Below are 13,636 nucleotides of genomic sequence, written 5' to 3' on the forward strand. Positions count from 1 at the left end.
AAAGAAAAGCAAAGAGCCAATGCCCTTCTCCGAAGGGAGACAAGATGCAAACACAACTCTACACAAAGAATGTATATGCGGAATAAATCTTAGAGGGAAGCAGTGGGGACAAGGGAGTGGGGACTGTAGATGAAATGTCTTGAGGAACAACAAGATTACTATTTCACTAGATCTTACAGTATATGATAAACACCCACAGAGAGACTAGAGAGGAAGGAACCCAGTTGTGAAGGGCTTTGAGGGAAATTCCATGTTTGATCCTGGAGGTAATAGGGAGCCACAGGAATTTGTTAAACAGGGGAGTGGAATGGTCAGAGCGAGCTTTCTGAAGACCTCTTGGGCATTTGAGTGGCTGGACTGGAGAGGGGAGAGACTTGAGGCAAGGAAACTAACCAGCAGACCCTTGTGATAGACCAAGCTTGAGGCAATAGCCTCAGTCACAATAACAGTGTGAGTAGAGAGAAGAGGAGTTGAATAAGGCATTCAGCAAAAGCCAAAAAGTATGAGGGACTGATAGGGCTCTTCCCAGAATCCTAACTGGTCTGACGTTCTTGCAGGAAGCTCTCCCCCGGGTCCTGTACCAGCTGGAATCATCCGTGTTTACAGCATGAGATTCTGTCCCTTTGCTCAGAGAACTCTGCTTGTCCTGAAGGCCAAAGGAATCAAGTGAGAACAAAGATGTCTTTAATTGCTTAATAATTGCCTTAAAGCAATAATGGCACCAAACACTTAGCACTCCAATTGCTTTTTATTAATTACAAATTAGATTAGAACACTTGGGATAACTGGCAAAGTTCTGGCACTCTGTAAAATTACATAACTTACTTAGGTCTCACAGCAATCCTGAGAGTGTCATTCATTACTCTTCTCTTAAAGTTGAGTAAACTGAGCCTGACCGAAGGGAAATAAATCACTCATGATGTATAAGATGATTTCCAAAGGGACTCTAAGCTAATATTTTCTCTATTCTGCTACTCTACATAAGGGCAGGCAGATAAAGGTCCTTAGTAGTCCTTTAGTATAAGCCCCTCCTTTTATTTTTAGTGTTTTATTGTTGATTTTTATTTTTTATGTAGTAATTTCTGACCAATAGCAATTCCCAACACCCTCACGTACAAAAAAGAACAACAGTTAATCACACCAACAAAAGGCAGTGACTTTCTGGCACCTTAGTCCACTATTTCTTTTTCAGAGGCAAGAAATAGGTTTCATCTTTGGTCCTTTAGAAACAATCTTGGTCTTACATTTAAATCTAGATTCTGATGCTTTTTAGTCTTATTTTCATTTACATTATCATAATTGTGTGTGTTGTTTTTCTGATCCTCTCTTTTCGCTGCATCAGTTTATAGTTCATATAAGTTTTCCTTTATTTCTCTAAATTCCTTATATTGGTCATTTCTTAAAGATATTCTATTACAGTCATGTAACACAATTGATTCAGCCATTCTCTAGTCAGTGGGCCCCCATTTTTTTCCTGATTTCTTTTTTTTTTTTGCTATTACAAAAAATACATTTATGATTACTTTCTTATATATTTACCTCCATAGGATATGTAGTACTTTGTGAATATGATTTTTGAGTCAAAGAGTTTGAATAACCAGTATTTTTTCTCACCTAATTCTAACTTGTTTTCTAGAACAGTGAAACTATGTACAACTATAAAAAAAAATGAATTAATGTGCTTGTCTTCCTATTGCCATTGACTTTTTTCATCTTTTATAACTTTAATCAGTTTGAAAAATATGAAATAAAATCACAATTGTCTTAAATTACATTCTTTTATTATAGTAATTTGGAATATTTTAATGGCTATCAAATTGCATTTCTTATTTTTGAAAGTATTTCTTTGACTGATATTGGGAATTATTATAATCATGTGTTTGTATCATTTTCCTTTATATCTTTAATATTAGAAGGTTCCATGCTCCCACTTTATAGCTCTTCTTGTTTTAAATTCATTGCTTTGTTTTTCATGTAAAAGCTTTTAAAATTTTGTATATAAATTTTTTCTATTTCCTGTTTGATTCCACTATTGTTGAAAAGTAGTACTTCCTTTCTTCTCTAATTTTGTTTTAGGATTTTTTTATTTTATTACTTATGTTATTTTTCACTTAGATTACATCTATGTGAAGTTTATTATTGTAAATTGTGCAAGAGATACTGATATGAACTGTTTGCTGTCAAATTTCTTTCCAATATTTCTAGTAGCTCTTAGTAAATTAGGGGTCTTTGCTCCTATTGTTTGTGTTCAACCATCCACTTCTAAAGATAGAATGGAAGTGCAAAGTCTTGCTTTACTGCATATCTGGAAATAGAATTCAGGTCTTCGGACTCTTTATAATTCCCTGCATGTCTATTTCTTCCTATGGCAGAGGGTTCCCATCATTTTATGGATCTTTTCTTTGTTTCATGAATTATTTCCCCAATTATATCCTTTTTGAGGACAAGAACCATGTCTTATTCTTTTGAATCTTCCACAATACTGAGCAGAGTTCTAGTAATGTAACAAATGTGAAGAAAGTCTGATTCTATGATTGTCATTCAAGTCTCAATTCTGACACGTACTGGCACATACTATCATTTTCACTGAAATAACTTCCAAATGTGGCTGATGTTCTAATTTTCAGTTCACTATAAAACTATATTATTAAAATGGATATCTTAAATTTGTTTTCCCCTTAAATCACAAAGTAAAATTTCTTTCTTTTTCAGGCACTCGGGCATTCTGTCATATATTTGTAGCTGGAATGAATTTAAGTATATTTAGTCCAACTTTAATTTTGGAGTTGAGGAAACTTGAGATCCAATAGGTGATTTATTTATTATGCAGATAATAATGTTGTTTAGTTATTTCAATCTTTTTAACCCATTTCTTGGGGCCAAGATACTGGAGTGGTTTGCCATTTCCTTTTCCAGCTCATTTTACAAATGAGGTAACTGAGGCAAACAGGGTCAACTAACTTGCTAGGGGTTACACAGTAAGTGTCTGAGGTCAAACTCAAGTGTTCCTGAAATATTCTATCCACTATACCATGAAGCTGCCCAAATGTATTATTAACATCAGTATAAAACTTCAATTATTATCCAAATCTAACTTTCTCTTACTATCTGTAAAAATCCCTTAGGCAAGATAATAGGAAGGTGTAATTGTGTTTTGAATAAAACAAGGACTTCATATACTTCTTTTCTTCCTTTGTTGGAAACTCAGAAAATTGAGCCAAAGGAAAGGAATTTAATTGAAAGAAAATTCATCAAAAAAAATGGATTTACAAAATGATTCTTTAACATTCTTAATTTCATTACCTCAAATAAAATAAACTTTTATATAGTTGGTTCCTTTTCACACTATTAAGATTTATGGTAGGAGTAGAAATAGTTTAAATGTATACCTGAATAGTATATGACCTAGAGCTAACTTAGTAGACTTTCATCCACTAGTGAATAAGCTGTCTTGACCTACATATCTCTGGATGTACATAAAAACACATAGGTAGTAAAATTTGGGGTAATATGCAAAATGATTTGCAAGCATTATAAATTAAATAAATAACAAAAAATGCTAGTTATTGTTTTCTTTTTCTCTCTCAGGCATGAAATTATCAACATCAATCTGAAAAACAAACCTGATTGGTTCTTTAATAAGAATCCCTTTGGTCTAGTACCAGTTCTGGAGACCAGTCAGGGTCAACTAATCTATGAATCTGTTATCACTTGTGAGTACTTAGATGAAGCCTATCCAGGGAAGTTGTTTCCAGAAGATCCCTATAAGAAAGCTTTTCAAAAGATGATTTTGGAGTCGTTCTCTAAGGTATAGTATATAAAGAAATCCCTACTTTTTTTTCTTTTAGTCAAATCAATAGTAACATTGATTGCCCAGATATCTGGAAGCCAGGTGAGGGCTAAAAATATCAAAATTTCATTAAATTATATTTATAAACCAACAATTTATCAAGCATTTAAAAGAATGCAAAAGGAAATAGCATAAATATAATATAGATGCGCCTAAACAATATATGACTGATAAGCATTTATTTTATACTTTGAAACTAATGATCTTAGATGACATTTCTAAAGTGTTATGCCTTAATTTGGTAGTTTATATGCAGTAAATATTATAATTAGGTAATTTGTATCTTGAGAAAGGAATGTTTCAATCTAATAATTCAATAATTTATCATATGCAAAGTTTTATGTGATGTGAAATAAAACTAGAAGATATAGATTTTAAAGTAAATATTGTGATCAGACAGATTTAGGAACTATATTAAAAGGGAAAGACCATGGGGTTAGAGGAAGCTTATGAAAGGGGAAGAACTACCCTTTATTGGGAAGCTACCTGTTAAAGCAAGATGGGAATGATATGATAGACGGTAGAAGGGAATGGAAGGGGAAAAATGAGAAATTAAAAGTTGTAAGGTAGAAAACCACTGTTCAGTGTGGCAGAAATGAGGTCAAAACTAAAGTCACATTGAAAAGACATCTTGCTATAAAATAAAGCTGCTTATAACAAAAGTTGTATTTCTTTTTTTTTCCTCAGGAATATAGCACATTTCTCTCGATATTGTACATGCATATGATGTGTCCATTAATATCGTTCCCTTAAGTTTAAGATTAAAAATAGGGATCTCTATATTGAGATGAGAGAGTAGTGCATAGATACCTTAAATCCATAATGAAAGATCTTCTGCCTTCATTGATATTTGTTCAAATACCGCCTTTAATTGTAAAATGTAGTTCTGAAAACAAAGTAATACTTAAAAAGTGTTTGTAAAAATCTGTAAATTAGATAGTATACTCAAGGATCAAGATGAGAAGAATACTCTGCTATGTTTTTATGTTAAAAATGAATATATATCCATCCTTGAACAGTATTTGCAAACTTTATTTAGGTACCACTTTTGTCTAAGGAATCTTTGGTAGCTGTAAGGAATGGAGAAGATTGCTCTGCTCAGAAAGCAGAACTCCGTATGGTGTTCAGCAATCTGGAGGAGGTAAATGGAATGTTTCTTATATCAAACATAATCAAATAAATAACATGCTGGAACCAACTTATTCCTGTTTTCTTCTTGCAAAGACTTATTTTCCTCTTGATCTTTCCTCCTTTTTTTTCTGCAGGATAGTTTTATAGTACTAATTTCAGTAATTAAATTTTTTCTTTTAAATTTTAATGTAACTTTTTTAATAGGGAAAAATTAAATCTTTTCTGATTGTCTTTTACTCAGTCAGGGGAAATTTTAAGAGTTGTGCAAAAATGTGATGAGGACTTGATTTGCAAAAAGAAAAGTGTGATGACCGCGTATTTTAAAATCAGCCTGAGTCAGGAATTCAGGTTAAGGGAAAATCTTCAATCTATTTTTTGTGGAGGTGAAGAGGGATGGCGATAGCAATGCGAGTAGCTGCTACAGGACCTGGCCCGCTGTGTCTGTCCCCGCCCCTCTGCCTCCCCTCTGCCTCCACCCACCAAAATCGTCATTTCCTATACAACACATCAGGACTTGCATAGAGAGTGGGCGGGGGCCATTCTTTCTCCAAGCATGTATATTAATAAGAGTATGGTCCAATTACTATTTAGCCTCACGTGCTTGGGACCTCAGTGCATCAACTCGAGTTTCAGCCCATTACAGAAAAGTATTTCATAAGTGTTTATTATTTTTACAAATTAATTATAATTAGTATCAGATAATTTTAAATGAAATTCTACTGACTATAAAGAATTGGTGCTAAACCCTTCCTTATGTCTACTAGAAAAGGCAATATGACATTGTGTATAGAATACTGGACTTGTATTCAAAAGGCCTGTATATCAAGAAGATCCAAGCTATTTGGCCATATATAAGTAATTGATCCTCTCTAAACCTCACACAACTTTCAGACTTACCTGGCAACTTACTTATAGACCAGTTGTGATTTGTGCTGAAAATAAGAGCTAAATGATGTATTCACTAGAGTTAAGTTTATTGTTATAAATTAATAATTTTCCAAACATTCAATTTATATTTTAAATATATTTTAGAGTTATTAAGAAAAGGCAATGATCTTACAGTATCCATTTAGGGATTCAAGATTCTTTAATTTTTAGGTTAGGAGATATCTAATTTAATTCAATTGAACAAACATTAAAGGATATAGTATTTCTAGAACAGTTTACCAGGTAATGGGAAAAATGCAAAACTTTGGTTAAGCATATTCTTTTCCCTAATAGAGCTTATAATTTATTGTAGAGAGGCTAAGATGCATACACAAAGAACTACACAAACTCAAATTAAAAGTAGCACAGAAAAGCATTGAAAGGGTGCAAATGTATTAAGTTTAAACAATCAGAAATGGATCACATAGTATACCAATGGAAAGAAATGGGACTGAAAGATAAACTACTTAAATTTATCTTTTAGACTTTCATTTAGAGAAACTCTTGGAAAATAGTTGACTTTTTTGTTCAAGTACAATAGCTGAAGTTGTCTTTTATTAACTAGCCTAGTTTATTACTGACATCCCTTATTAGCTAGCTTATTTAAGGAATATCTGGAAATTGGTCTAACTTAGCAGTGGTTTATGTTTAATGGCATATTTACAAATGAATAGAACTTTAATAGCCTTGCTAACAATTTCCATCTGTGAATTCTTTGGGCCATAATTCTTCATAACTCTGTGCTCCACCCAATTTCCCTTCTCATCCTTTCCCTGGCCCCAGGCCATCTCTACAGAACTCTTCCAAGCTGAACTCTGAATGGGAAGATTTGTGACCACCTGGCTTCATCTTCCTATGGTCCAAGCCTAGACTTGATATCGTCCTCGTTCTGTTGTGTCTGATTCTTCATGACCTCAACTGGATGTCTCTTGGCAAAGATTCTAAAATGATTGTGATGACATTTTTATCCCCTCAATTCCTGGTGGTGCTGAAGTTAATGGGAATAAGAGAGTTGTTAAAAATCCCCCTTTAATCGGCCACAGGTTTAAAAGTGAAAGAATTTACTTATTCCCGAATTATTAGTTGCAAAATGAAAGTTTATTGTTGGATAGAAATCTGTTTGCTAAGAGACTGACTTCTATGGTGGCAGATCTATTGGGAAATGGAATTTTATGCTGAGAGAATCAGCGGGCAGGATCCTAGCAAATTGCTTGGGCCATCTGTGAAGAATGAGTCCAGATACTGCCCTTTTTAAGGGGTCTTGGGGCTTCAGAAGCCAAGGTTCCCAGGCTTAGATTCTTATGTTTTCAGCCCGGATCTCCTATTGGAATAAACACTTCAAAAGGGTACTTTTTGACCAGGATTTCTCATTGAATCAAAGGCCTTGGCATGCCGGAAAGATAACTTATCTGGGGGGATATGCCTTCCCAAGCAGGGTTCAGACTCTGAAAGGGGTCACAGATCAAAAGGAAATACAGTTTCATAAAGGGAACAGAACTTCAGTAAAGGGAACAGTTTCCCTCCTGCTTCAATTGGCCATTTCCTTTTCCAACACATTTTACAAAAAAGGAACTGAGGCTGATGCGGGTGTGGTCCCTTTAAGAATTGACATTCCTTTCTTTCTGATTCCCAACCCCTCCTAGTTAATGTAATTATCAATCAAGGACCTTTTGATTCACAAATCCTGGTCCCTTTGAATTCCAATAGAAGATCCGGGCCTGTCCCAATCCCACCAGGATCTGAGCCAATTTGGGACTACATCCACAGGCCCCTTTAGCTAAATCTCTCATTATAAAAGGGGCCAAGCTGGGACCCCCTCTTTGCAGGTGAAAGGCTGGCATGTCAGGACCCTCTGTCCACTGTGTCCGGTACCCTTCTTATCTCTACCTTTACCTATTTCCTTAACTATACATTAACTTTACTTCCAAACCCATAATAAACCTCTTTTATCAATCTAGCTTTTCAGGCCAATAAATTCCTTTATTGGGGACTCGTGCCCGCCACTAGACCTCATTTAACTCAATATCCTCAAGCTGAACCCAAGGGGGTTGCAGGGGAGCTCTATTTGACTCCTATACCCCGAACCTGCCACTAGACCTCAATTAAACCCTAATTTCATTTAGGTACCCCATATCTAGATCTCATCAAGGCAAATAGACTTGCCCAGGATCACACAACTAAGTGTCTGAGGCCAGATTTGAATGCAGGATGATGAGTCTCCTTGATTCAAAGTGCAGTGTTCTATCCAGATGCTCCTAATTGATTAGTGATTGAGTATGGGCAAACTAGCCCACTTAGCCCACATATGTACTTGACTAGCTCTGAAATCAGACCATGTTTCTGCTGCATGTCCCATTTGGCTAGCCAGCAGGCCCCCTCATTTTCTGTATGTCCTCTCTCTTGCTTTCTCTCTCTTTCCTGGTCATCTCTTATGTTTGTTGTTTCCTCTTGTTAGTATTTTTAAATCTGTGTCCCTTAGTGCTTAGCACATTGCCTGGTACACAGCAGGCATTTAATAAAGATTTTATCATTCATTCATTGAAGATAAGAGCCTTTAGAGTGGTTCAAATGTCCTGCTCAGTACAGTGTCCATCTGTTTTGGTTACCCATCTTGTGAACAATACCTGTTTTTCTGCCTTGTTCCCTGGCAAATGATCTTTGTTGACTTGTGGACCAGACAGGCTGCCTTAGGAAAAAGAGTTACCATCATATCAGTTTAAGCAAATATACACAGAACAGGTTGAGACTTGGTTGTGTCAGAAAGACCTGGTTTTAAGCACATACTGGCTTTGTAAGGCTGAGCAAGTCATTTAATATCTGTTTGGGAGAGAAATATTCAGTTTGAGCATCTATATTTCAGAAACCAGCTAACATCAAACTAGGGCTTTATTTACTTTTGATTGTCTAGACAGTGATGGAGAAAATGTTTATAATGCAGATTAAACTTGTGGATAGTTGGTTGTTAAACATTTATGGGCACCCCATTAGCCCTGAATAACTAAGACTTCAAGGTAATAGAGCAGGAACTAATTAACATTAATTAACTACTTTAATGCAATGTTCTTTGTTCAGTTTCCTGGAGGTCTCTGGGAGCAGCCTTCCTTTCAGTTCAGTAATCACCACAAGAGTAGCCAAGGGTTAAAGTTCAAATCTTTTATTATCTCCTTGCCTGGGGTCCGGTCCAGCTTTCTTGAGGTCCTCCTGAATGTGTCTTGGTTTCTGTGGGGGAGGCAGGAGGACCATCACCACAGTATCTGTCTTTCCTAGTTCTGATTCTGGCTGAGTTTGTCTGAGCTTATATGCTCTCTTATCATAGGTGTGAATCTTGTAGAACTATAGTAAGTACTAAGTACATGTACTGAACTACCAGTGTCTTTATCAATTCCACTCATTTTGTAAGAATCAGAATTTCAGAGTTCTGGCCCATAACAGTTTAATAGGAAATTCTTCACTAGGGAGACCAGTGAAGTCAAAGATCTATTAAAAAAACAAACAAACAAACAAAAAAAACATGTTGAACAGGGGACCCCAAAACTCTGAAAATCCTTAAAGGAGAAAATCTCCTTCAACTCTGCCTCAGAGAGGGGACTCCACCCCTGAGCACGAACAGTTTCATCTTTGTTATCTGGGTGGGGTCAGCTCAGTCCTGAAACCCATTGAATTCAATTCAAATTCTAGCCCTAGCTGAACCCAGTGAGGAGCCAACTTGGGACTCCACCCACGAGCCCCCTTTAGCTTGTAGTCAAAGCCCCCTATTATAAAAGAGCCAAACTAAAACCTTCTCTTTGCAGGGGTTCCAAACATGCCAACCCTATGCTTGGCCTGCCAAGGGCCTCTGCCCACTGGAAGACTGTTTTCCAGTGCCCTCTTCTCTTTACCCTCATCTATTTCCTTAACCAGACTTTAACTTTACTTCCAATCCTCATAATAAACCTCTTTTATCAATCTTGGTTTTGGGGTCTGTAAATTCCTTTACAGAGAATCTATGCTTGCTCAGAATCCCAAGGGGATTGTAGGGGAAACAAACCCCTGCATTTGATCCCCTAAACCCTGAACCTGTCACTAGAACTTATTTAACTCCCTGACCACCAGTAACCCTAATTTCATTTGGGTACCCCAAATCTAAACCTCATCAATGTCACATAAGCTAAAGTGTTTTTCTTTTCTCAATTCTCCCATTTTGGTAGAAAATTAGCAATATCATGCTTCCAAATTAACTAATCATTTAACTTTTTAAATCTCAAATATGTCATGCTCCTGTTATTTTAACATTCATCTCACCATTAAATCAAATGCTACTTCACCTGCTTTTGTATTTTCCTTGTCTGATAATATGGGCTACTTTGTACATTTGAAAATTCAAGGATTGTTTACTTTTAATATGACTGACCATTTGGGCAGTCAACAAATCCTAAGGTCAGAGGGTTCAACTGGGCAAAAAATATAACAAAAAGCTAGTCCTGGTGGGACAATGAAAGCTTTTTCTCTCTTTGCTCTGGATTAAATTTATTAGAACTGGTTTGAAGTCTCTAAGTAGCTGAATAGGAACAAAAAGAACTTATTTTTTGTCTGCCCAACTTTTCAGATTCTTTTTCGTCAGAAGACAACTTTCTTTGGTGGCGACACTGTATCCATGATCGATTACCTCATTTGGCCCTGGTTTGAACGTCTGGGATCATTTGAGATAGCAGAGTAAGAAAACATTTCCCATGTTGTGGTAAAAAGTTCTTGATCTTCTAGAGGATGATTTTTGAAATAATTTCATCCCAAATTATCTAATCTTTTTTCAGCAGGAGGAAAAGGTGGATTAGGGTGTTAGGAAGTAAAGTCAACTTTTAAAATAAGTTAGTATTCTTCTGGTAAAAAAAATGCCATTGTATAATGCCAATGATCACAGGCTTTAGGCTCAGAGCAAGGCTAAATACTATGCAACTTTGCCTTACTTAAATCCATGTGTAAGTCAAGACATTGCTGTGATGTACGTAGTCCTCTTTGAAAACATAAGATGAACAACAAAAGTTTAGTTTTCCAAAGCAAGGCTAATTTGCTATTTGATTCACTCTTTGATAAAATGTTATATTTAAGTTTTTCATACCACTCCATCCAAACAGCCCAGATTGCAAAGACTGATTGAAAATCAGCACATTATGACAAACTGTGATACTGGGGGGTTTTCCACTGTTTTCATGGAAATAATTTTAATATATATTAAAATATATTAATAATATATAATATATATTTATATAATAATAAAAAATAATTTTAATTATAATACTATTATGTGATCTTTAAAGATGGGCCATATTTAATATACTGGGTGGTCTTGTGCATGTTTCTAAGAATTTAGACACACAGACATTTGTCTCTGACACTAGTTATGTGATCCTTTTTTTTTTTTTTAATAGCCTTTTATTTACAGGTTATATGCCTGGGTAACTTTACAGCATTAACAATTGCCAAACCTTTTGTTCCAATTTTTCACCTCTTACACTCCACCCCCTCCCCCAGATGGCAGGATGACCAGTAGATGTTAAATACATTAAAATATAAATTAGATACACAATAAGTATACGTGACCAAAACGTTATTTTGCTGTACAAAAAGAATCAGACTCTGAAATATTGTACAATTAGCTTGTGAAGGAAATCAAAAATGCAGGTGGGCATAAATATAGGGATTGGGAGTTCAATGTAATGGTTTTTAGTCATCTCCCAGTTTTCTTGTTTGTGGCAGCCCTCTTTGTAGTGGCCAGAAATTGGAAACTGAAGTGGATGCCCATAAGTTGGAGAATGGCTGGATAAATTGTGGTATATGAATGTTATGGAATATTATTGTTCTGTAAGAAATGACCAGCAGGATGATTTCAGAAAGGCCTGGAGAGACTTACACGAACTGATGGTGAGTGAAATGAGCAGGACCAGGAGATCATTATATACTTCAACAACAATACTATATGATGACCAGTTCTGATGGACCTGGCCATCCTCAGCAATGAGATGAACCAAATCATTTCCAATGGAGCAGTAATGAACTGAACCAGCTGCGCCCAGAGAAAGAACTCTGGGTGATGACTAGTTATATGATCCTGAACAAGTTCAACTCTCTCTACCTTAATTGTAAAGTTCTTTTTAGTTTTCACATTCTAAATAAATCTATCATTCAATTAAACTCAGCAATCATTTATTAAGCACTTACTGTGTATAAGATCATCACATAGCCAAGATGGGATGAAAATGGAGGTTATGGAAGTTGATTAGTTGAGAAGACTGAAGAATTGAGAGATCTGAGTATTTGTGGGACATTGATACAAATCAACGCAGGGGATTGCAAACATCAGGGCAGGATTTGGATTTGTAGTCCAAAGGAAGACTGTAGGAAAAGGACAATTTGAAAGTGAATGTAAGGAAGGAATATACCTATTTTTCTTTTGTGGAGTCAAAAATTGTCCAATCTGCAAGAAAAGCCATTGAGGCAGAGCTCCAAGCCACTAGCATTTTATTATGACCCCCTCTAATGGAGGGGACCTGAGATTTTCCTGAGACATGTCTGGTCCCCCAGATCCTGTTTTTATAATATCTGGTGCCATGTTGAATCTGGAACCCAATGGAGAGGCAACACAAAAATCTCAATTGGTTGATAGGTCTCGTTTTGAGAGCCAAAAAAAAAAAAAGAAGCATCAGCTAAAAAAATAGTATATAAGTAAGGCATGCATTGGGTGAAGCATGAGATATATCCACTGGCTAACTGCTCATAGGAAGGGCAAGGCAGTGGACAGCTCTGGTGACTAAGTGGCCATAAGACAGTCACCTGCTCATGTGGGACATCTATGGGTATAAAAGCAAGTTGGGAGACTTTCCAAAGAGTTAAGGCATTCTATCCATACTGGGGTTGGATGGAGATAGCTTTTTCAACATTCTTGTGCTTGTGCAAGTAAGCTTCATAACTGGTAAACAAGTGGTAAACATTGAATTAAAGTTTGAAGCCTACTATTAATACCTTTCTTATCTAATTATATATTATTAATATAAAATATCAAATTGATTAATGCTGATTGAAATAGAATAAGGGTCTAAATGAATCATTCCTCATCCTTCCTAGCGCAGTGTTAAAAGTTCTCTGGAGAGGATAAGCCAGAGGTAAAATATATTCTATTTAGGGTGAGTAAGCATTTTTTAAAAAGGTGGTAGTGAAAAAAAAAAAAAAAAACTGCAAAGTAAAAACACTAATAAATATGAAAATTTGTGGTGCCTTCCTATTTCATGCAGGTAATACATTTTTTTTTTTTCTTTTTAAATTTATTCTCCAGCTGTGTGAACCACACCTTGAAACTTAAGCTCTGGATAGCAGCCATGAAGAAGGATCCTACAGTATCAGCCCTCCTTGTAGAAGAGAAAACTCTTAAAAATTTCATACATCTCTATCTGCAGAATAGTCCTGAGGCCTGTGATTATGGTCTATGAGGGGAGAGTGATCAGTGAAACAGGTTCTATACTTCCATCTGAGTTTTTTTAATACTTAAAATTATATCCTATATTATTTTTTAAGCAGATTGTTCTCATATCCATGGCCTTTGTTTGTACTCATTTTCTTTTCTTGATGCTTCCTCTTTGCAAGTCTTATAAGGGGAGCTTTTCTCTGGCTATCTTTATTCCTATAGTGAACTTGCACTATCAGCTCTATGCTGATTGGTCATAATCAGCATAATCAGCATAAATATTGTTCACTTTG

At 35.7% G+C, this 13,636-nt stretch overlaps 1 protein-coding gene across 4 annotated transcripts in view; it reads left to right on the forward strand.

The window, feature by feature from the left end:
* Nucleotides 1-13,636, forward strand: part of LOC100913363 (glutathione S-transferase omega-1-like) — a 169,095-nt gene extending 155,459 nt beyond the window's left edge. For all 4 annotated transcript variants that reach the window (XM_031955795.1, XM_031955796.1, XM_023496091.2 and 1 more), the window contains 5 exons: nucleotides 558-666; nucleotides 3,589-3,808; nucleotides 4,890-4,991; nucleotides 10,494-10,600; nucleotides 13,215-13,636. In XM_031955795.1, the coding sequence (XP_031811655.1) occupies nucleotides 558-666; nucleotides 3,589-3,808; nucleotides 4,890-4,991; nucleotides 10,494-10,600; nucleotides 13,215-13,368 (692 nt within the window). In that variant the 3' untranslated portion in view covers nucleotides 13,369-13,636. The remainder of the gene's footprint in view (nucleotides 1-557; nucleotides 667-3,588; nucleotides 3,809-4,889; nucleotides 4,992-10,493; nucleotides 10,601-13,214) is intronic.

This window comes from Sarcophilus harrisii, chromosome 2 (genome assembly GCF_902635505.1).
Source record: "Sarcophilus harrisii chromosome 2, mSarHar1.11, whole genome shotgun sequence".
Classification (NCBI taxonomy): domain Eukaryota; kingdom Metazoa; phylum Chordata; class Mammalia; order Dasyuromorphia; family Dasyuridae; genus Sarcophilus; species Sarcophilus harrisii.